Below are 22,711 nucleotides of genomic sequence, written 5' to 3'. Positions count from 1 at the left end.
GTATGTATACATATATATATATATGCATACATATACATACGTATGCATATATATATGTATATATGAGGAGCGACTTGTCCAGGGTGTACCCCGCCTTCCGGCCATGTGCAGCTGAGATAGGCTCCAGCACTCCCCGCGACCCCAAAAGGGACAAGCGGTAGAAAATGGATATATATATATACATATATATATAAATATATATATATATATATATTTATATATATACATATATATATAAATATATATATATATATATATATACATATACATATATATATAAATATATATATATATATAGACATATATATATATATATATACATTCATGTATGTATGTATATATATATACATATACGTATATGTATGTGTATATATATACATCTATATATATGTATACATATATATGCATACATGGATTATGTAGTTTCATATATATATATATATCCATCCATCCATTTTCTACCGCTTATTCCCTTTCGGGGTCGCGGGGGGCACTGGCGCCTATCTCAGCTACAATCGGGCGGAAGGCAGGGTACACCCTGGACAAGTCGCCACCTCATCGCAGGGCCAACACAGATAGACAGACAACATTCACACTCACATTCACACACTAGGTCCAATTTATATATATATATATATATATATATATATGTATATATATCTGCGATGAGGGCGACTTGTCCAGGGTGTACGCCGCCTTCCGCCTAATTGTAGCTGATATTGGCACCAGCGCTTCCCGCGACCCCAAAGGGAATAAGCGGTAGAAAATGGATGGATATATATGTATATACATATGTATGTATGTATATGTATGATTGTTTTAAATTTCATTATATTTACATATCAGTTTTTCGACAATGTGAAATATATTTATAAAAAATACAATATAATATTTTTTTTTAAATCACGTTTTGCCGACTAAAATACATAAATGATTTAACACATTTTAAATGTGTTGAATATAATTTTAAAAAATTTGAAAAAAAAAATATATATATATTTTTCATTTATTTATTATTTATTTATTTATATTTAGATTTTTTATGGTAACTACAAAACACACAGAATAATATTTTAATTTATTAACCATCATAACATTTCAAGGGAACCATGCAAATGGTTACTACAGGTGAAATGTAAAATATATGTACATATTTTTTTTAAATTGTGACTATAAAAATAAAACCTCTTCTTCATCGAATCCTTCAAGGCTGACAGCGTCAGAAGCATGCGACAGTGTACACTTGCATCCGCTAGATGGCGATGCCAGCATGCCTTGTTGTCTGCGACACCACATTCTACCAACCGAGGAAGAAAACAATGGCGAACCGAAAACGGCAGTAAAGTAAGCCAAGTGTTTTTGTTGTCACCTCGCTGCGTCCTCGTCCAAATGTTTCATGTTGAAACCGTCCAGTAGGTTTAAATCTTAGCAATATAAGCAGCGAACCTGTCAAATATAATTTTTAATAAGGCTCGCCAGGCAGGTAACGTGTCGTTGGTACTGTTCTTTCTCGATGAAGAAACCCCACTTAGTTGACGCATATGCCGCAGGTTTAAGTTGACATGTTTCGCTAACGTCGCTCGGAGGCAGAAGGCGAGAAAAGACGGCAGAATGACAGGTGAGTGACTCCAGCTGATGTCAGAATGAGAGGTGAGTGACACCATGTCAACAACTGCCGGTGTTGTGCCGAATTATGCACCCCTCATCTATATCTGGCTAGGAACCTCATAGACCAGGAGTCGGGAACCTTTTTGGCTGAGAGAGCCAAAAATCCAAATATTTTAAAATGTATTTCCGTAAGAGCCATATAATATTTTTTTTTAACACTGAACACAACTAAACGCGTGCATTTTTAAGTAAGACCAACATTTCTAGAGTATAATAGATCTCTTATTCTTTGTAATAACATTGCTATTCTGAAGCTAACTGTGGAGGGGGCGTGGCCTGCGGGCCTGCAGCGAACTGGTGTGTGCCAGGACCGGCTTCGAAATCAGCGAGAGCTGTGTAGCTGGCCCACCTGAGCCTTGTCATCTAATCACCTGTCGCTCTGTTATAACCAGAAGCCAGGAGGAGAGACGGAGTTGGGGCTGGAGCCAGAGCGCGAGCGAGAACGAAAGAGAAAAATACAATTGCTGGAAAGCAACTGAGAGACTTATTGAAAAATAAAACAATAATGTAATCCTGAAACGGGCTTTCATGTCGGTGCTTTGTGGTCTGAAGACCCCCAGGAGGACAAGCCCCACACTAACCAACAATAAATGGGTTGTACTTTTCTACCTTCAAGGTACTCAAAGCGCTTTGACACTACTTCCACATTTACCCATTCACACACATATTCACACACTGATGGAGGGAGCTGCCATGCAAGGCGCCAACCAGCACCCATCAGGAGCAAGGGTGAAGTGTCTTGCTCAGGACACAACGGACGTGACGAGGTTGGTTCTAGGTGGGATTTGAACCAGTCACCCTCGGGTTGCGCACGGCCACTCTCCCACTGCGCCACGCCGTCCAATAAATAAATAACTTCTTAACGCAACTTCTTGAACAGGTGCAGTAGTAAACGGATGGATGGACTAAAAATGCATGAGAATATTTTATGGTTTGAACATTATTTTTAACACTTATTACAAGTGGAATTATTCATTACTTATCATGTTAAGCAATGTCAGCTCAGATTTATCCGAGAGCCAGATGCAGTCATCAAAAGACCCACATCTGGCTCGCGAGCCATAGGTTCCCTACCCCTGTCATAGACACATGACACTCTGGGGACTCATCCATCCATCCATCCATCTTCTTCCGCTTATCCGAAGTCGGGTCGCGGGGGCAGCAGCCTAAGCAGGAAAGCTCAGACTTCCCTCTCCCCAGCCACTTCATCTAGCTCTTCCCGGGGGATTTTGAGGCGTTCCCAGGCCAGCCGGGAGACATAGTCTTCCCAACGTGTCCTGGGTCTTCCCCGTGGCCTCCTACCGGTTGGACGTGCCCTAAACACCTCCCTAGGGAGGCGTTCTGGTGGCACCCTGACCAGATGCCTGAACCACCTCATCTGGCTCCTCTCGATGCAGAGGAGCAGCGGCTTTACTTTGACTTCCTCCCGGATGGCAGAGCTTCTCACCCTATCTCTAAGGGAGAGCCCCGACACACGGCGGAGGAAACTCATTTCGGCCGCTTGTACCCGTGATCTTCTCCTTTCGGTCATGACCCAAAAATCATGACCATAGGTGAGGATGGGAACGTAGGTCGACCGGTAAATTGAGAGCTTTGCCTTCCGGCTCAGCTCCTTCTTCACCACAACGGATCGGCACAACGTCCGCATTACTGAAGACGCCGCACCGATCCGCCTGTCAATCTCACGATCCACTCTTACTCCACTCGTGAACAAGACTCCTAGGTACTTGAACTCCTCCACTTGGGGCAGGGTCTCCTCCCCAACCCGGAGATGGCACTCCACCCTTTTCCGGGAGAGAACCATGGACTCGGACTTGGAGGTGCTGATTCTCATTCCGGTCGCTTCACACTCGGCTGCGAACCGATCCAGTGAGAGCTGAAGATCCCGCCCAGATGAAGCCATAAATACCACATAATCTGCAAAAAGCAGAGACCTAATCCCGCGGCCACCAAACCGGAACCCCTCAACGCCTTGACTGCGCCTAGAAATTCTGTCCATAAAAGTTATGAACAGAATCGGTGACAAAGGGGGGTGCATTTTCAGGTAGCAAGAAAATGTCATATTTTTAAAATACGAGTATCGGATCACGTCGAATGAAGCAGCAAACATTCGTTCTCCTTGATGTCTCTAAAAAAGTACATATAGACCAGGGGTAGGGAACCTATGGCTCTAGAGCCAGATGTGGCTCTTTTGATGACTGCTTCTGGCTCTCGGATAAATCTTAGCTGACATTGCTTAACACGATAAGTAATGAATAATTCCACTGGTAATCACAGTGTTAAAAATAAGGTTCAAAATATAAAACATTCTCATGCATTTTCATCCATCCATCTGGTTTCTACCGCACCTGTTCAAGAAGTCGCATTAATGGTAAGATTTTTTTAATTTATTTTTGGTTAGCCTCAGAATAACAATGTTATTAAAAAGAATAAGAGACTTATTATACTCTATGAATGTTGGTCTTACTTAAAAATGCACGCATATAGTTGTATTCAGTGTTAAAAAATAAATAAATTATATGACTCTCACGGAAATGCTTTTAAAAATATTTGGCTTGTATGGCTCTCTCAGCCAAAAAGGTTCCCGACCCCTGGTCTAGAGGCTTACTTTTGCGTATATATTCTTTACGGTAAGCTGTCAAGGTAGACAATACATTTTCGGAACAGCAAATATTCCAATATTGGTATAGCTCGGTTGGGAGAGTGGCCGTGCCAGCAACTTGAGGGTTGCAGGTTCGATCCCCGCTTCCGCCATCCTAGTCACTACCGTTGTGTCCTTGGGCAAGACACTTTACCCATCTGCTCTCACTGCCACCCACACTGGTTTAAATGTAAAAATTAGATATTGGGTTTCACTATGTAAAGCGCTTTGAGTCACTAGAGAAAAAGCGCTATATAAAAATATACTTCACTTCACTTACTTCAATATTAAATGGTTATTGTTTTCGCCTTATCTGAATAGCCTGAATGACGGCGAAATCATTAAAGGTTCACAATTTTTAATCCATCCACAAGTAAGGAAAACTTGGATTATTTCACTTTATGTACTTTTTTTATGCCGAAAGAGGCGATTTAAGCCACTTGAAAGACAGCGAATTAAGCCACTTGAATGACGGCAAAATCATTAAAGGCTCACAATTTTTAATCCATCCACAAGTAAGGAAAACTTGGATTATTTTGCTTGTTATGTACTTTTTTCATGCCGAAATAGGCGATTTCAGCTACTTGAATGACGGCGAAATCATTAAAGGCTAACAATTTCGAATCCATCCACAAGTAAGGAACACTTGGATTATTTCACCTTGTTATGAACTTTTTTTATGCCGAAAGAGGCGATTTCAGCCACTTGAATGATGGCAAAATCATTAAAGGCTCAAAATTTTTAATCCATCCACAAGTAAGGAAAACTTGGATTATTTTACCTTGTTATGTACTTTTTTTATGACGAAATATGCAATTTCAGCCACTTGAATGAAGGCGAAATCATTAAAGCCACTTGAATGACGGCAAAATCATTAAAGGCTCACAATTTTTAATCCATCCACAAGTAAGGAAAACTTGGATTATTTTGCTTGTTATGTACTTTTTTCATGCCGAAATAGGCGATTTCAGCTACTTGAATGACGGCGAAATCCTTAAAGGCACTTGAATGACGGCCAAATCATTAAAGGCTCACAATTTTGAATCCATCCACAAGTATGGAAAACTTTGATTATTTCACCTTTTTATGAACGTTTTTCATGCCGAAAGAGGCGATTTCAGCCACTTGAATGACGGCAAAACCATTAAAGGCACTTGAATAACGGCAAAATCATTAAAGGCTAACAATTTTTAATCCATCCACAAGTAAGGAAAACTTGGATTATTTCACCTTGTTATGAACTTTTTTATGCCGAAAGAGCCGATTTCAGCCACTTGAATGACGTCGAACTCATTAAAACCACTTGAATGACGGCAAAATCATTAAAGGCTCAGAAATTTTAATCCATCCACAAGTAAGGACAACTTGGATTATTTCACATTATGTACTTTTTTTTATGCCAAAAGAGTCGATTTCAGCCACTTGAATGACGGCAAAATCATTAAAGGCTCTAAATTTTTAATCCATCTACAAGTAAGGAAAACTTGGATTATTTTACCTTATGTACTTTTTTTATGCCGAAAGAGGCGATTTCAGCCACTTGAATGACGGCAAAATCATTAAAGGCTCAAAATTTTTAATCCATCCATAAATAAGGAAAACTTGATTATTTTACCTCCTTATTTTTTACCTCCTCTCTGAGCTGCAACCTTATCGTGGTAGAGGAGTTTGCGTGTCCCAATGATCCTAGGAGCTATGTTGTCCGGGGGCATAAAGCCCCCTGGTAGGGTCTCCCAAGGCAAACAGGTTCTAGGTGAGGGATCAGACAAAGAGCAGCTCGAAGACCTTTATGAAGATGAAAAACCATGGACCCAGATTTCCCTCGCCCGGACGCGGGTCACCGGGGCCCCCCTCTGGAGCCAGGCCCGGAGGTGGGGCACGATGGCGAGCGCCTGGTGGCCGGGCCTGTTCCCATGGGGCCCGGCCGGGCACAGCCCGAAGAGGCAACGTGGGTCACCCCTCCAATGGGCTCACCACCCATAGCAGGGGCCATAGAGGTCGGGTGCATTGTGAGCTGGGCGACAGCCGAAGGCAGGGCACTTGGCGGTCCGATCCTCGGCTACAGAAGCTAGCTCTTGGGACGTGGAACGTCACGTCACTGGGGGGGAAAGAGCCTGAGCTAGTGCGCGAAGTCGAGAAATTCCGGCTGGATATAGTCGGACTCACTTCGACGCACAGCAAGGGCTCTGGAACCACTTCTCTCGAGAGGGATTGGACCCTCTTCCACTCTGGCGTTGCCGGCAGTGAGAGGCGACGGGCTGGGGTGGCAATTCTTGTTTCCCCCCGGCTCAAAGCCTGTACGTTGGAGTTCAACCCGGTGGACGAAAGGGTAGCCTCCCTCCGCCTTCGGGTGGGGGGACGGGTCCTGACTGTTGTTTGTGCTTATGCACCAAACAGCAGTTCAGAGTACCCACCCTTTTTGGGAACACTCGAGGGAGTACTGGAAAGTGCTCCCCCGGGTGATTCCCTTGTCCTACTGGGAGACTTCAACGCTCACGTTGGCAACGACAGTGAAACCTGGAGAGGCGTGATTGGGAAGAATGGCCGCCCGGATCTGAACCCGAGTGGTGTTTTGTTATTGGACTTTTGTGCTTGTCACAGTTTGTCGATAACAAACACCATGTTCAAACATAAGGGTGTCCATATGTGCACTTGGCACCAGGACACCCTAGGCCGCAGTTCCATGATCGACTTTGTAGTTGTGTCATCGGATTTGCGGCCTCATGTTTTGGACACTCAGGTGAAGAGAGGGGCGGCGCTTTCTACCGATCACCACCTGGTGGTGAGTTGGCTGCGATGGTGGGGGGGGATGCCGGACAGACCTGGGAGGCCCAAACGCATTGTGAGGGTCTGCTGGGAACGTCTGGCAGAGTCTCCTGTCAGACAAAGTTTCAATTCCCACCTCCGGAAGAACTTTGAACATGTCACGAGGGAGGTGCTGGACATTGAGTCCGAGTGGACCATGTTCCGCACCTCTATTGTCGAGGCGGCAGATCGGAGCTGTGGCCGCAAGGTAGTTGGTGCCTGTCGGGGCGGCAATCCTAAAACCCCTTGGTGGACACCAGCGGTGAGGGATGCCGTCAAGCTGAAGAAGGAGTCCTATCGGGTCCTTTTGGCTCATAGGACTCCGGAGGCAGTGGACAGGTACCGACAGGCCAAGCGGTGTGCAGCTTCAGCGGTCGCGGAGACAAAAACTCGGACATGGAAAGAGTTCGGGGAAGCCATGGAAAACGACTTCCGGACTGCTTCGAAGCGATTCTGGACCACCGTCCGCCGCCTCAGGAAGGGGAAGCAGTGCACTATCAACACCGTGTATGGTGCGGATGGTGTTCTGCTGACCTCGACTGCGGATGTTGTGGATAGGTGGAAGGAATACTTCGAAGACCTCCTCAATCCCACCAACACGTCTTCCTATGAGGAAGCAGTGCCTGGGGAATCTGTGGTGGACTCTCCTATTTCTGGGGCTGAGGTCGCTGAGGTAGTTAAAAAGCTCCTTGGTGGCAAGGCCCCAGGGGTGGACGAGACCCGCCCGGAGTTCCTTAAGGGTCTGGATGCTGTGGGGCTGTCTTGCTTGATAAGACTTTGCAGCATCGCGTGGACATCGGGGGCGGTACCTCTGGATTGGCAGACCGGGGTGGTGGTTCCTCTCTTTAAGAAGGGGGACCGGAGGGTGTGTTCCAACTATCGTGGGATCACACTCCTCAGCCTTCCCGGTAAGGTTTATTCAGGTGTACTGGAGAGGAGGCTACGTCGGATAGTCGAACCTCGGATTCAGGAGGAACAGTGTGGTTTTCGTCCTGGTCGTGGAACTGTGGACCAGCTCTATACTCTCGGCAGGGTTCTTGAGGGTGCATGGGAGTTTGCCCAACCAGTCTACATGTGCTTTGTGGACTTGGAGAAGGCATTCGACCGTGTCCCTCGGGAAGTCCTGTGGGGAGTGCTCAGAGAGTATGGGGTATCGGACTGTCTTATTGTGGCGGTCCGTTCCCTGTACGATCAGTGCCAGAGCTTGGTTCGCATTGCCGGCAGTAAGTCGAACACATTTCCAGTGAGGGTTGGACTCCGCCAAGGCTGTCCTTTGTCACCGATTCTGTTCATAACTTTTATGGACGGAATTTCTAGGCGCAGTCAAGGCGTTGAGGGGTTCCGGTTTGGTAACCGCAGGATTAGGTCTCTGCTTTTTGCAGATGATGTGGTCCTGATGGCTTCATCTGACCGGGATCTTCAGCTCTCGCTGGATCGGTTCGCAGCCGAGTGTGAAGCGACCGGAATGAGAATCAGCACCTCCAAGTCCGAGTCCATGGTTCTCGCCCGGAAAAGGGTGGAGTGCCATCTCCGGGTTGGGGAGGAGACCCTGCCCCAAGTGGAGGAGTTCAAGTACCTAGGAGTTTTGTTCACGAGTGAGGGAAGAGTGGATCGTGAGATCGACAGGCGGATCGGTGCGGCGTCTTCAGTAATGCGGACGTTGTACCGATCCGTTGTGGTGAAGAAGGAGCTGAGCCGGAAGGCAAAGCTCTCAATTTACCGGTCGATCTACGTTCCCATCCTCACCTATGGTCATGAGCTTTGGGTCATGACCGAAAGGATAAGATCACGGGTACAAGCGGCTGAAATGAGTTTCCTCCGCCGTGTGGCGGGGCTCTCCCTTAGAGATAGGGTGAGAAGCTCTGCCATCCGGGAGGGACTCAAAGTAAAGCCGCTGCTCCTCCACATCGAGAGAAGCCAGATGAGGTGGTTCGGGCATCTGGTCAGGATGCCACCCGAACGCCTCCCTAGGGAGGTGTTTAGGGCACGTCCAACCGGTAGGAGGCCACAGTGAAGACCCAGGACACGTTGGGAAGACTATGTCTCCCGGCTGGCCTGGGAACGCCTCGGGATCCCCCAGGAAGAGCTAGACGAAGTGGCTGGGGAGAGGGAAGTCTGGGTTTCCCTGCTTAGGCTGTTGCCCCCGCGACCCGACTTCGGATAAGCGGAAGAAGATGGATGGATGATTATTTTACCTTGTTATGTACTTTTTTTATGCCGAAAGAGGCGATTTCAGCCACTTGAATGACGGCAAAATCATTAAAGGCTCAACATTTTTAATCCATCCATAAATGAGGAAAACTTGATTATTTTACCTTGTTATGTACTTTTTTTATGCCGGAAGAGGCGATTTTAGCCACTTGAATGACGGCGAAATCATTAAAGGCTCACAATTTTGAATCCATCCACAAGTAAGGAAAACTTGGATTATTTTACCTTGTTATGTACTTTTTTTTTATGCTGAAAGGGGCGATTTCAGCCACTTGAATGACGGCGAAATTATTAAAGGCTCAAAATTTTTAATCCATCCACAAGTAAGGAAAACTTGGATTATTTTACCTTGTTATGTACTTTTTTTATGACGAAAGATGCGATTTCAGCCACTTGAATGACGGCAAAATCATTAAAGGCTCTAAATCTTTAATCCATCCACAAGTAAGGAAAACTTGGATTATTTTACCTTATGTACTTTTTTTATGCCGAAAGAGGCGATTTCAGCCACTTGAATGAAGGCGAAAATATTAAAGGCTCACAATTTTTAATCCATCCACAAGTAAGGAAAACTTGGATTATTTTACCTTGTTATGTACTTTTTTTATCCCGAAAGAGGCGATTTCAGGCACTTGAATGACGGCGAATTAAGCCACTCGAATGACGGCAAAATCATTAAAGGCTCACAATTTTGAACCCATCCACAAGTAAGGAAAACTTGAATTATTTCACCTTTTTATGTACTTTTTTATGCCGAAAGGGGCGATTGCAGAGCCGAGTTTAGATACTTTTTGAAGACGAGTGAGGCAAGCGAGTGATGTAAGCGTGCTCCCGCCAGGGGGTGCATTCTAAGGCGGGGGCGCATAATTCGGCACAACACCGGCCACACTTGCGCCAGAACGGTTGTATTCAAACTGTGTTCTCCCAAGATGATGCCGTCTTGCTGGATGTACCGGTTGTTCGGCAGCTGTACCACTGGGACTGTGGGCTCGCCTGCTCCAGAATGGTTCTCAGGTAAGTCATTCTGCAGGACTAGACCTAGAACACCGGTGTGTACGGTGGCCGACAGGGGCAATCGTGTTAAGGCTGCAAGGTCTAAAAAATGAATGCAAAGGAACTTTCACAGGCTAGAACCATCCATCCATCTATCTATTTTCTACCACTTATTCCCTTTGGGGTCGCGGGGGGCGGTGGAGTCTATCTCAGCTACAATCGGGTGGAAGGCGGGGTACACCCTGGACAAGTCGCCACCTCATCGGAGGACCTACACAGATAGACAGACAACCTTCACACTCACATTCACACACTAGGGCCAATTTAGTGTTGCCTATCAACCTATCCCATGGGTCGGCAACCTCCAGCATACAAAGAGCCCATCCATTTTTTACCGCTTATTCCCTTTGGGGTCGCGGGGGCGCTGGTACCTATCTTAGCTACAATCAGGCGGAAAGCAGGGTACACCCTGGACAAGTCGCCACCTCATCGCAGGGCCAACACAGATAGACAGACAACATTCACACACTAGGGCCAATTTAGTGTTGCCAATCAACCTATGCCAGGGGTCGGCAACCTTCAGCATACAAAGAGCCCATCCATCCATCCATTTTCTACCGCTTATTCCCTTTGGGGTCGCAGGGGGCGCTGGTGCCTATCTCAGCTACAATCGGGCGGAAGGCAGGGTACACCCTGGACAAGTCGCCACCTCATCGCAGGGCCAACACAGATAGACAACATTCACACTCACATTCACACACTAGGGCCAATTTAGTGTTGCCAATCAACCTATCCCCAGGTGCATGTCTTTGGAAGTGGGAGGAAGCCGGAGTACCCAGAGGGAACCCACGCATTCACGGGAAGGACATGCTAACTCCACACAGAAAGATCCCGAGCCTGGATTTGAACCCTGACTGCTCAGGACCTTCGTATTGTGAGGCAGACGCACTAACCCGTCTTCCACCGTGAAGCCCCATACAAAGAGCCATTGGAGCTCATTTCCCCCCAAATAAAACCCCCCAAGTAAACCATATCTACATTATAAGCGTTTAGTGAGTAGTAGAAGGAGTATGAGTGAGCCTGTGACTGTCCTGTGGCAGGTATCTGCATCCCATCAGCGATGAGGAGTTCCAGAGGGCATGCGGAGAGCTGAAGATGACAGAGAGTGTGTGGACTATTGACCTGGCCTACCTCATGTGCCATCTCGGAATCAAGCATTGCTTCTACACGCAGACACTGGGTGTTGATAAGGGCTTTAGGAATCAGGTACAATTGCACAACTGGTGAGAAGTCTGGCTTTTTGATGAGTGAGAGCTGACTCGCAAGCTTCTCTAAATTTAGTGTTATATGCAGCCTCATATTTTAGCATAAGGGGTTTCTGTGTTCATAAGCCCTTTTGTGTTCAGTGCTTTTATATTTATTCTTATAATTTGCTCATTCTGTTCTTTTATAAAAGCACCTTTACTTTATCTAATATCTAAATGAAACTTTAATCAACGTACAAACTGTAAACAATCCACATTAACAGTAATGGAACCAAGTAAAATTATAAATGTTCATTGTGCTTGGATGGGCTGATCCCTCCTTTTGGAGAGTTTGAACAGTCGTGGTCAAAAGTTTACATACACTTGTGAAGAACATCATGTCATGGATGTCTTAAATTTCCAATAATTTCATAAACTGTTATTTTTTGTGATAGAATGATTGGAGCTCATACTTTTTTGTCACAAAAAACATTCATGAAGTTTGGCTCTTTTATGAATGTATTATGGATCTACTGAAAATGTGACTAAATCTGCTGGGTAATAAGTATGTATGCAGCAATGTTGATAATTGGTTACATGTCCTTTGGCAAGGTTTACTGCAATAAGGCACTTTTGGTCGCCATCCACAAGCTTCTGGTTGAAATTTTTGACCACTCCTCTTGACAAAATGGGTGCAGTTCAGCTAATTTTGTTGCTCTCCTGACATGGCCTTGTTTCTTCAACATTGTCCACCAGTTTAAGTCAGGGTTTTGAGAAGGCCATTCTAAAACCTTCATTCTAGCCTGATTTAGCCATTCCTTTACCACATTTGACGTGTCTTTGGGGTCATTGTCCTGTTGGAACACCCAACTGCGCCCAAGAGCCAACATCCGGGCTGATGATTTTATGTTGTCCCAAAGAATTCAGAGGTAATTCTCCTTTTTCATTGTCCCATTTACTCTCTGTAAAGCACCAGTTCAATTGGCAGCAAAACAGGGGCGAGCATAATACTACCACCACCATGCTTGACAGTAGGTTTGGTGTTCCTGGGATTAAAGGCCTCGCCTTTTCTCCTTTACACATATTGCTGGGAAATGCGGCCAAACATCTACATTTTTGTTTCATATGACTTCACAAGGACAAAGATAAGACCTTATGGAGGAAAGTTAGATTAGATAGTACTTTATTTATTCAGTCAGGAGAGTTCCTTCGGGAAAATTAAAATTTTCAGCACAATCTCATCCAAGATCAGACAAACGTTACAGGGAGACAGAACAGGATCGCTGACGGGTCTGCCGGCTTCCAGCGCCCCTTACAAAAAAGATGAGATACAGGTAAACAAGGGTGGGGGAATGGGAGAAAAAAATAGAAGATTAAAATAAAATAAAAAAAATCGGTCTTAGCCTGGGCCCTGGAGAGGAGCTGCAGAATGAGGCCAAGGGAAAAAAACAACTCATAGCCATAGTACACATCCCTCTTGCATGTGTGTAAGAGGGAAACATCAAAGAACACAGAGGACATTAAAGACATTAAAGCAGCAGATAAAACCAGACACTTCTACATACAGCTATGAATAAAAAGTACAAGAAACATATCCACTGTGGTGGCCTCTGCAGTGTTCCATGCCATTGTCCGCTGGGGTGGAGGGAGCAGGGCCAGAGACAGGAGCAGACCCAACAAAGCAACCAAGGCAGACGACTCCACTCCCGGCCAGTGTCCAGTCCGCATGGATGAGCGATGATACGTCCAAGGTGACTGAGGTGTCCGACACCTGCTCACCCAGCCAAAACACCACGAAGACTCTCCGTCCCAGCACTCAGTGCTAGCTCCGCAGCCCTGTCCCCTCATCCGCATCTCCTCCAGTCTCTCCAAACCGACTCCGGTGTGGCAGACACCCGGCAGCTGGTCTCCATGGCCAAAAAGCTCCCAGCAGGCAGATCCAGAAGTCCACAAAAAAAAAAAGCACCACAGAGGTCACAAAAGTGCCACCCCTTGTCACACAGTCCCAAAGGGTCCCGGACCAAAAGGCAAAAAAATATAATAACACATGAAAACTAGAGGGAAACACAAAAGGATGACACAAGAGCACAGAGCTCCTGCCAACAGCAGCCACTACAACAGCGCCATCTTGGGGGAAAAAAAAAAGTTTTGTGGTTAGATGAAACAAACTTTGAGCTGTTTGGCCACAATACCCGGCAATAGGTGAGACCTTTAGTCCCAGGAACACCATCCCTACCGTCAAGCATGTTGGAGGTAGTATTATGCTCTGGGTCTGTCTTGCTGCAAATGGACCTGGTGCTTTACAGAGAGTAAATGGGACAATGAAAAAGGAGGATTATCTCCAAATTCTTCAGGACAACCTAAAATCATCAGCCCGGAGAATGGGTCTTAGGTGCAGTTGGGTGTTCCAACATGACAATGACCCCAAACACACATCAAAAGTGGTCAAGGAATGGTTGAATCAGGCTAGAATTAAGGTTTTAGAATGGCCTTCCCAAAGTCCGGAAGAAACAAATCCATGTCAGGAAACCAACAAATTTAGCTGAACTACACCAATTTTGTCAAGAGGAGTGGTCAAAAATTTCAACTGGAAACTTGTGGATGGCTACCAAAAGTGCCTTATTGCAGTGAAACTTGCCAATGGACATGTAACCAAATATTAACATTGCTGTATGTATACTTTTGACCCAGCAGATTTGCTCACATTTTCAGTAGACCCATATTAAATTAATTAAACAACCAAACTTCATGAATGTTTTTTGTGACCAACAACTATGTTCTCCAATCACTCAATCGCAAAAAAACTCAGTATAGCCATGACATTATGTTCTTTACAATTGTATGTAAACTTTTGACTATGACTGTAATTCAATACCCACACGTGTGACTGGCCGCTTGTGGTATCCCATTAAAACAAAGTTCTGCCCCAGAACACATCTGTAATTTCTACAAACAAAAACTATTAATGAATGAAGTTGTTCATGGCTATGTTTTTCTTTGTTTGCAGTCATTTTATAAAAAGCATTTTGATATGGAAGAAGATCGAGTCAATGAGCTTTTCCTTGAAGCAGAGAAAAATGGCGTGCTGGTAAAGAAATGGTAGGCATCCTTGATCGAAAGTGGCTCGTGTGGCCTTGTTTCTGATAATAATTCTGTTTCTCGTCTCTTCACAGCTCTGTGACTATTCAGGAAATTGAGTCCCACCTGGAACAGCGTCATGTTGCCATCGTGCTCATCAACGCCGTCATCTTGACATGTGAACTCTGCTCTGCACCTGTCAAATACTGCTGCTTCCTCCCTGTGGGCCAGAAGTGTTTCTGCAGGAAGCCCGAGTACCAGGGTCATTTTGTGGTCGTGCGCGGCTTCAACAGAACCACTGGCTGCATTCTGTACAACAACCCTGCATATTCTGACCGTGAGTATTCGCATCCCATCAGGGGAAACTAATACACTGCAAAAAGTCAGGGTTCAAAAACAAGAAAAAAAAAATACAAAAAATGAGGGGTATTTTTACTTGAACTAAGCAAAATGATCTGCCAATAGAACGAGAAAATTCAGCTTGTCAAGACTTTCCAAAACAAGTAATATGAGCTGACCTCAATGAACCCAAAAATACCTTAAAGTAAGTATATTCTCACTAATAACAAGTGCACTTTTCTTGGTAGGAAAAAAAATTTGACCTTTTTGCTCAATATTACTCGTCATAAACGGTATATCCATCCTTCCATCCATCATCTTCCGCTTATCCGAGGTCGGGTCGCGGGGGCAGCAGCCTAAGCAGGGAAGCCCAGACTTCCCTCTCTCCAGCCACTTCGTCCAGCTCTTCCCGGGGGATCCCGAGGCGTTCCCAGGCCAGACGGGAGACATAGTCTTCCCAATGTGTCCTGGGTCTTCCCCGTGGCCTCCTACCAGCTGGACGTGCCCTAAACACCTCCCTAGGGAGGCGTTCGGGTGGCATCCTGACCAGATGCCCGAACCACCTGATCTGGCTCCTCTCGATGTGAAGGAGCAGCGGCTTTACTTTGACTTCCTCCCGGATGGCAGAGCTTCTCACCCTATCTCTAAGGGAGAGACCCGCCCCCCGGCGGAGGAAACTCATTTCGGCCGCTTGTACCCGTGATCTTATCCTTTCGGTCATGACCCAAAGCTCATGACCATAGGTGAGGATGGGAACGTAGATCAACCGGTAAATTGAGAGCTTTGCCTTCCGGCTCAGCTCCTTCTTCACCACAACGGATCGATACAACGTCCGCATTACTGAAGACGCCGCACCGATCCGCCTGTCGACCTCACGATCCACTCTTCCCCCACTCGTGAACAAGACTCCTAGGTACTTGAACTCCTCCACTTGGGGCAGAGTCTCCTCCCCAACCCGGAGATGGCACTCCACCCTTTTCCGGGCGAGAACCATGGACTCGGACTTGGAGGTGCTGATTCTCATTCCGGTCGCTTCACACTCGGCTGCGAAACGATCCAGTGAGAGCTGAAGATCCCGGCCAGATGAAGCCATCAGGACTACATCATCTGCAAAAAGCAGAGACCTAATCCCGTGGCCGCCAAACCGGATCCCCTCAACGCCTTGGCTGCGCCTAGAAATTCTGTCCATAAAAGTTATGAACAGAATGGGTGACAAAGGACAGCCTTGGCGGAGTCCAACCCTCACTGGAAATGTGTTCGACTTACTGCCAGCAATGCGGACCAAGCTCTGGCACTGATCATACAGGGAGCGGACCGCCACAATAAGACAGTCCGATACCCCATACTCTCTGAGCACTCGCCACAGGACTTCCCGAGGGACACGGTCGAATGCCTTCTCCAAGTCCACAAAGCACATGTAGACTGGTTGGGCAAACTCCCATGCACCCTCAAGAACCCTGCCGAGAGTATAGAGCTGGTCCACAGTTCCACGACCAGGACGAAAACCACACTGTTCCTCCTGAATCCGAGGTTCGACTATCCGGCGAAGCCTCCTCTCCAGTACACCTGAATAAATATCATTTGATCATTTTTTTTCATCATACGGTGCAAGAAAATATTTCACAAAGCTGCAAAAATGCTTTGACGATATCTCATGTTCTGTTTACTTCAGGTGTCTGCTGCACTTCCGTCACGAACTTCGAGGAGGCTCGACGGAGCTACGGGACAGATGAGGACATTCTCTTTATCTTTAAGGAGAGCTGATTGACGCTTGTTTGACATTATGGAAGTTGACAACTTCCTTCTTTGGTCCAGATCCTGTTTGGTCATCCTCGTCGGTGCTATTGGGTCCAACACGTCACACTAAGAAGACTCCATTACCTTATTCCCCCTTTATAAAGCCAACACCACTTAGCCTGGACTCAGTTCGGGATTGAACTGAATAGGTAATGCTGAATTGTTTTATATTGTATTTGAGTGTTTAAGTATGAATTTTAATTATTTAATCATGTGTTGTTGTTTTTTTTTTTTTTACCTTAAGCGGATTAAGAGAAACTACAACACAGAGGTACCTTGGTTTTTGTTAGTAATCAGAATTGAATGAAAACTGGATCATTTTTCCCCCTCAGAAAAAATGTAGAACCAATTAATCTATTACAGTCAAAAATATGAACACATTTCATAGTGTTGTACATGCAGAAAATGTTGCAGAATACAATAAGATCAGGGGTCACCAACCTTTTTGAAACCAAGAGCTACTTCTTAGGTACTGATAAATGCGAAGAGCTACACACTTAAATAAATTGCCAGAAATAGCCAATTTGCTCAATTTACCTTTAACTCTATGTTATTATTAATAATTAATGATATTTATCTTTGTGGAAACACTGATCATCTCAATGATTTCTCACAATAAACATATATTTTTGATGACATGTTTTAAATAGGTTAAAATCCAATCTGCACTTTGTTAGAATATATAACAAATTGGACCAAGCTATATTTCTAACAAAGACAAATCATTATTTCTTCTAGATTTTCCTGAACAAAAAATTTAAAATAAATTCAAAAGACTTTGAAATAAGATTTAAATTTGATTCTACAGATTTTCTAGATTTGCCGGAATAATTTTTGGGAATTTTAATCATAATAACTTTGAAGAAATATTTCACAAATATTCTTTGTTGCAAAAAACAGAAGCTAAAATGAAGAATTAAATTAAAATTGATTTATTATTCTTTACAATAATAAAAAAAAAAATTACTTGAACATTGATTTAAATTGTCAGGAAAGAAGAGGAAGGAATTTAAAAGGTATATGTGTTTAAAAATCCTAAAATTTTTAAGGTTGTATTTTTTCTCTAAAATTGTCTTTCTGAAAGTTATAAGAAGCAAAGTAAAAAAATAAATGAATTTATTTAAACAAGTGAAGACCAAGTCTTTAAAATATTTTCTTGGATTTTCAAATTCAATTTGAGTTTTGTCTCTCTTAGAACTAAAAATGTCGAGCAAAGCGAGACCAGCTTGCTGGTAAATAAATAAAATTTAAAAATAGAGGCAGCTCACTGGTAAGTGCTGCTATTTGAGCTATTTTTAGAACAGGCCAGCGGGCGACTCATCTGGTCCTTACGGGCTACCTGGTGCCCGCGGGCACCGCGTTGGTGACCCCTGAATTAAATGATCATTGAAATGATTAAAATAATGTTTGCAGAGGCCAACACATGGAAGTCTGTGGGCACTCTGAAATTTGTTTTTGCGCAATGTGTGGTCGGACAAAAAATGAGGGAAATATTTTGGCCAAGATTTTTTGTCGGATCACACAAAGTGAGGCGTTTGAAAACTGAGGTACCCCTGCTAGATGAATTGCGACAAATGACCTAAAATAGGAGTTTTCAGGAAGTAGTGGGTACACTTTATTCAGGTCTTCTTCTGACACTAATCGCTTTATTTAAAATCATTTGTGTTAGAGCTTCAGCATTACTTTTGAAAAAGTCACTTGTTCACCAAATGACAACGTGTGGAGCTTTGAAAGTCTCAGGTAATTCAATTCTACCTTTGCAAAGATAATAATGCTCAGTTTGTAAGGATGCTATCCCACTTCTATAATACTATCTACAGTATATGTGTATTACTGCACTGCGATAGTAAGAGGTGTTTCCAGTATTTGTCTACATGAAAGGGAGAAAGTACAAAACCCAAAAGCAGTGAAGTTGGCACGTTGTGTAATTGGTAAATAAAAACAGAATACAATGATTTGCAAATCCTTTTCAACTTATATTCAGTTGAATAGACTGCAAAGATGTAACTCCTGCTGGAAACACACTGGTCGTCTCATTACAGGTCAGCGCTGTGCAAAGCAGGGTTGGCGAAATAGTCCGAGTTGCAGCCATGTGTGGAGTCAACATGGTCTGCTCTCAGGAGACCTGGAGTAAGTGACAACATGATTTGGAACTAACAACTCGTGAAGTTGGCACGTTGTGTCATTCGTAAATAAAAACAGAATACAATGATTTGCAAATCCTTTTCAACTTATATTCAATTGAATAGACTGCAAAGACAAGATATTTAATGTTCCAACTAAGAAAGTTATTTTGCAAATAATCATGACCTTAGAATTTAATCGTCATGGGCGATTTTACCACCGTGTTACATGGCCTTTCCTTTTAACAACACTCAGTAAACATTTGGGAATTGAGGAGACACATTTTTTCAGTGGAATTATTTGCCATTCTTGCTTGATGTACAGCTTAAGTTGTTTAACAGTCTCCATTGTGGTATTTTAGGCTTCATAAAGCTAAACAAATTTTCAATGGGAGACAGATCTGGACTACAGGCAGGCCAGTCTAGTACCCACACTCTTACTACGAAGCCATGGCATTGTCTCGCTGAAATAAGCAGGGGCGTCCATGATAACATTGCTTAGATGGCAACATATGTTGCTCCAAAACCTGTATGGACCTTTCAGCGTTAATAGTGCCTTCACAGATTGGAAAGTTACCCATGCCTTGGGCACTAATAAACCCCCATACTGTCACAGATGCTGTTTTTTTTTAACTTTGTGCCTATAACAGACCCGTATAGTTGTTTTCCTCTTTGGTCCGGAGGACACAACAGCCACAGTTTCCATAAACAATTTGAAATGTGGACTCATCAGACCACAGAATACCTTTCCACTTCAGTCCATCCTCGATGAGCTCAGGCCCAGTGAAGCCGGCGGCGTTTCTGGGTGTTGTTGATAAATGACTTTGGCTTTGCATAGTATAGTTTTAACTTGCACTTACAGATGTAGCGACCAACTGTAGTTACTGACAGTGGTTTTCTGAAGTGTTCCTGAGCCCATGTGGTGATATCCTTTACACACCGATGTCGCTTTTTGATGCAGTACCACCTGAAGGATCGAAGGTCCGTAATATCGCCGCTTACGTGCAGTGATTTCTCCAGATTCTCTGAACCTTTTGATGATTTGCGGATTGTAGATGATGAAACAATTCAATTCCTTGCAATAGCTCCTTGAGAAATGTTGTTCTTAAACTGTTCGACAATTTGCTCACCCATTTGTTCACAAAGTGGTGACCCTCGCCCTTCCTTGTTTCTGAATGACTGAGCAGCTCATGGAAGCTGCTTTTATAGCCAAACATGGCACCCACCTGTTCCCAATTAGCCTCTTCACCCGTGGCATGCTCCAAATAAGTGTTTGATGAGCATTCCTCAACTTTCCCAATCTTTTTTGCTGCTTGTGCCAGCTTTTTTGAAACATGTTGCAGGCATCAAATTCCAAATGAGCTAATATTTGCAAAAAATACAAAAAATTTACAGTTCGAACGTTAAGTATCTTGTCTCTGCAGTCTATTCAATTGAATATAGGTTGAAAAGGATTTGCAAATCATTGTATTCTGTTTTTATTTCCCATTTACACAATGTGCCAACTTCACTTGATTTGGGGTCTGTAAGATAAACTGAGCATTGTGTTTATCTTTGGATTGATGGAGTTTTTTGTTAGATTGTGCAGGTGTCTAGTGCATGTATGGAACATGGTCCAATCACAGATAACACTCTGTTAATCCCCAAAGGGAAATTCAATGAAATATTTTAAAGCAAATGCTGCCTTAAGAAGAACACACTTGACTATGAATTCATCTGTTTTATTCTCTTGTATTTGTTATGTTTTCATAAGTGAAAAACACTTGGTGTCATGGAAACATCAAAGACAGAACAAAGTTTTGACAAAAGGGACTAAACGTATTCATTCTCGAAGTAAGAGAACAATGTATCACATCCTCACTGGTTATTATCCTTGTCATTCTGGTGTAAAGTTGCACTACACTTTTCACATGGAATTTAGTAAATACTGTTTAAATTAAACATGACATATACAGTACACAGAGTGGGTTTTAATTTATGTTTCAAAATAAAGTACAAATGACAACATTTTAGTCTCATGCTGTGGAGGTTTATCAACGTGCGTTAGAGGCTTTGTGAGCTATTCTTTCACTACATTGGGCTTGTAGTCATGTCTGACAGCTTGGGTGAGTTCCTCTGCATACTCGGAATAGCGCCCAGTCATCTGCAGAAACAGAATTTACATTTTATTGGAAGGCTTTTAAATCACAGTTCTGTCGATTTTATACCAGTGGTATTAACACACAAAAAAAGCTTCATACCAACAATAAACTAAAAAAAGAAAGCATAAAGAAGCAATATTAACCCAATTATGACTACCATATTTCCTTGAATTGCCGCCGGGCATATAGTATGCGCCTGCCTTGAATTACTGCCAAGTCAAACTCGCTACGCAAAATAATTAGTGCATGCTTAGTATTACCGCCGGGTCAAACTCGTGACGTCACGAGTGACACTTCCCCTGTCATCATTTTCAAAATGGTAATTTGAAATCGCATAAAGGGAAGAAAATTTAGAGCTATTCAGTAGAATTTAAAATCCAATCTATTGAATACCGGTATGCTAAAAAGAACAGTAAGCAGCTATGTTTTATTAATATACCGTAGCTGCGTGTGTCAAATATGAGTCATTAAATGACTACCGTCTCCTGGTGGTAGAGGGCGCTAGTGATCCTTCTTGCGACTACTCGGCTGCAGAAGAAGTGACAATGAGTGACGTGATATGTTCTGGGACGGAAATGACGCCTGGGGTGAACGACGGACCTTTTAGGATGTAACACTCCTAACAACCTGGCTGAAATAAAGCATGTTCCAGTCCTAAATACCCAGCGTATTATTTATACAATAACACTTCATGGTGGCAGCGGTGGGATAAAGAGATCACCCACAGGGCAGAACGGGAGGGGTAGTTGTCCGAGGATAATTCTGTCGTCATCCGCACTTGAGGAGCCGAGCTAACTGATAGCAGCGGTCTGATAGCAGTTTTCTGAACTGAACTTTCAATCGAAGCAGGAGGTAATAAAGGAAGATCTCCATCAAGACAGAGAGACCTTTAAAACTGAAGAAAGATAAGGAAGACTTCTATAAACAAGTTATTGATGCTTTTAATCAGAAGGAGCTTGCATGGATTTCATTTATAAGTAAAGGGAAGACCATAACATTTTTTTTAATTAAATGTGCTTTTCATGATGTTATCCTTACATCACACTCAAATTTTTGCTGCATGCCTTTGGTAAGCGCAGGAGTGAGAAGAGGTATTATATTAATTAGCGCCCCAGTTTAAGTTTACTGGACGATAATTTGACATTTCGCATCTGACAACGCTTGTGGCTTCCCCAAAGTGGCAGCTGTACCATGCAAGCAAGCTAATGTTCAAAACGTTTTTTGTTTTTTTTGCAATGAAAGATACTTTTAAAGTCATTCATCCATTTTTTTTAACATTACCATGAATTGGTTAACGTGGACCCTGACTTAAACAAGTTGAAAAACGTATTCGGGTGTTACCATTTAGTGCGATATGTACTGTACTGTGCAATCTACTAATACACATTTCAATCAATCAATCAATCAATTTCTACCGCTAGTCAATTTCGGGCCGTTTAACAATTTGAATGTTCTAATGAGATGTCAAATAATTCACCGGTGCAATATTCTTTTCAATAAATTCACACAAAACAAGCCAGGAAAATATCGCTATCATGCTTTAGTTTTAGCCAGCCATTAATTTAATTTGCTACGGAAAACCTGATGTGACGTATTTGTCACAATTGCTAACACAGTTGTGCTCATAAGTTTACAAACCCTGTGAGAATTTATGATTTCCTGGCCATTCTT

The 22,711-nt window shown here is 43.6% G+C and overlaps 2 protein-coding genes across 6 annotated transcripts in view; one reads left to right on the top strand and one right to left on the bottom strand.

Moving 5' to 3' along the window:
• The first annotated feature begins 1,241 nt into the window (after positions 1 to 1,241).
• Positions 1,242 to 20,906, top strand: gucd1 (guanylyl cyclase domain containing 1). Of its 5 annotated transcripts, none has more exons than XM_061907040.1 (7): positions 1,242 to 1,344; positions 1,551 to 1,618; positions 10,255 to 10,339; positions 11,419 to 11,584; positions 14,570 to 14,661; positions 14,736 to 14,977; positions 16,652 to 20,906. In XM_061907040.1, exons 1-7 carry the CDS (start codon positions 1,271 to 1,273, stop codon positions 16,741 to 16,743), a joined length of 819 nt encoding a protein of 272 aa, XP_061763024.1. In that variant the 5' UTR covers positions 1,242 to 1,270; the 3' UTR covers positions 16,744 to 20,906. The 5 variants fall into 5 exon arrangements, with proteins under 5 accessions (XP_061763024.1, XP_061763027.1, XP_061763026.1 ...); XM_061907043.1 differs by having other exon boundaries at positions 1,270 to 1,483; positions 1,551 to 1,650; XM_061907042.1 differs by having other exon boundaries at positions 1,271 to 1,483.
• upb1 (ureidopropionase, beta) overlaps positions 20,605 to 22,711 on the bottom strand; it is a 32,719-nt gene continuing 30,612 nt past the window's right edge. Inside the window, exon 10 of the mRNA XM_061907037.1 lies at positions 20,605 to 21,042. Coding sequence (XP_061763021.1) covers positions 20,959 to 21,042 — 84 coding nt within the window. The 3' untranslated portion in view covers positions 20,605 to 20,958. The remainder of the gene's footprint in view (positions 21,043 to 22,711) is intronic.

Source organism: Nerophis ophidion, linkage group LG07 (genome assembly GCF_033978795.1).
Source record: "Nerophis ophidion isolate RoL-2023_Sa linkage group LG07, RoL_Noph_v1.0, whole genome shotgun sequence".
Classification (NCBI taxonomy): domain Eukaryota; kingdom Metazoa; phylum Chordata; class Actinopteri; order Syngnathiformes; family Syngnathidae; genus Nerophis; species Nerophis ophidion.
This window is presented reverse-complemented; position numbering and strand designations above follow the sequence as displayed.